Below are 1,114 nucleotides of genomic sequence, written 5' to 3' on the forward strand. Positions count from 1 at the left end.
GTACATGGTGCCCAATTGTACTAAGTAGGTGAGAGGCTGAACTCCTAAAATGTTCATCTTCCAACTTTCCCCAGTCTGTGGTCTGTCTTTGGGTCAGCAATAATTGCCTGAACAGCGACTATGGCTTCATTAATTTTTGTCTGTAGCTCTCTGAGCTCTTCTATATGCAGCAATCGCAGAATCTGAGCAGCTTCATTAAGAACTGCATCTCCTGTGTCAAAACCAAGAATATGCTTGTCTAAAGCAACAGGCAAGCCCTCTTTTGTTTGATTTGCTTTAGCAACTGCATCCTGTGTCAGGCGCTCCTGGACCAAAATGCGAATTGCCTTAAGCATTACCAGGTAATCATCATGACGCTGAATCTGAAGAAGGTTAGCCAAAGCCATTACACCAGCCTTAAAATCAGGATTATTTACATCCAAATTGATCAATGGCTCTGCATTTTTAGCTGTATTGTCAGCATTTTTTGTATTATCAGGTGCCAAGTCCTTGTATTTTTCAGCATTATCTCCATATTCAAGTCTAACAGCTAAACCAAGAAGCCAGTCAATTGCTTCTTGTCGATCTTGAACCTTGAAAGGACAACTAACATCTCTGAGATACTTTTCAAAGAACTTGGACCACTCACTGCTGTGGATGTTTCTTAAATTACCTCTGTCTTCAATCTTGTAGTGTCTGATTTTCTGGTCTTCAAGCCAAACAATAAAGTTTCTAAATTCTGTTTCATCTTTGTAGTTGAAGCCAGTAGGGTTGTGGTAGTCGAGGGCCGTCAGCTTGCGTCGGAACATAGTCCCCGCTTCTCGCTCTGGTCCCCCGGGCTTCAGCCGGGAGAGGAGAGGCCGCGTCCTTGTTTTTTTTAACACGGCAAGCCTTCCCTCAATATGAAATGGGTCCCCCATAATTCAGGATTCAACGTCTAGAAAAATGGTCAGCACTGAAAAGTAAGACAGTACTTCATGCAAGTTATTTCTACCTCTTCTGGCTCTAAAACCTATTTCATTTGTCAGATAGTCAAGACAGAATCTAAACCCAACTCAGGGTTCCTTTCAGTATTCCTGGACTATCTGCTTAGATGGTGCTAATGTACTCAGGTTTTCAGAGATGGTGCACGTAA

The 1,114-nt window shown here is 42.5% G+C and overlaps 1 protein-coding gene across 1 annotated transcript; it reads right to left on the reverse strand.

The window, feature by feature from the left end:
- Window positions 1–6: 6 nt before the first annotated feature.
- Window positions 7–834, reverse strand: LOC109374517 (UPF0568 protein C14orf166). Its single transcript, XM_019629176.1, has one exon. It carries the CDS (start codon window positions 786–788, stop codon window positions 54–56), a length of 735 nt encoding a protein of 244 aa, XP_019484721.1. The 5' UTR covers window positions 789–834; the 3' UTR covers window positions 7–53.
- Window positions 835–1,114: the final 280 nt, after the last annotated feature.

This window comes from Hipposideros armiger, unplaced genomic scaffold (assembly GCF_001890085.2).
Source record: "Hipposideros armiger isolate ML-2016 unplaced genomic scaffold, ASM189008v1 scaffold_827, whole genome shotgun sequence".
Classification (NCBI taxonomy): Eukaryota; Metazoa; Chordata; class Mammalia; order Chiroptera; family Hipposideridae; genus Hipposideros; species Hipposideros armiger.

Excerpts from the sequence above, each read along its gene's own strand:
- LOC109374517 (XM_019629176.1), bottom strand. The coding sequence starts at position 788 with ATGTTCCGACGCAAGCTGACGGCCCTCGACTACCACAACCCTACTGGC.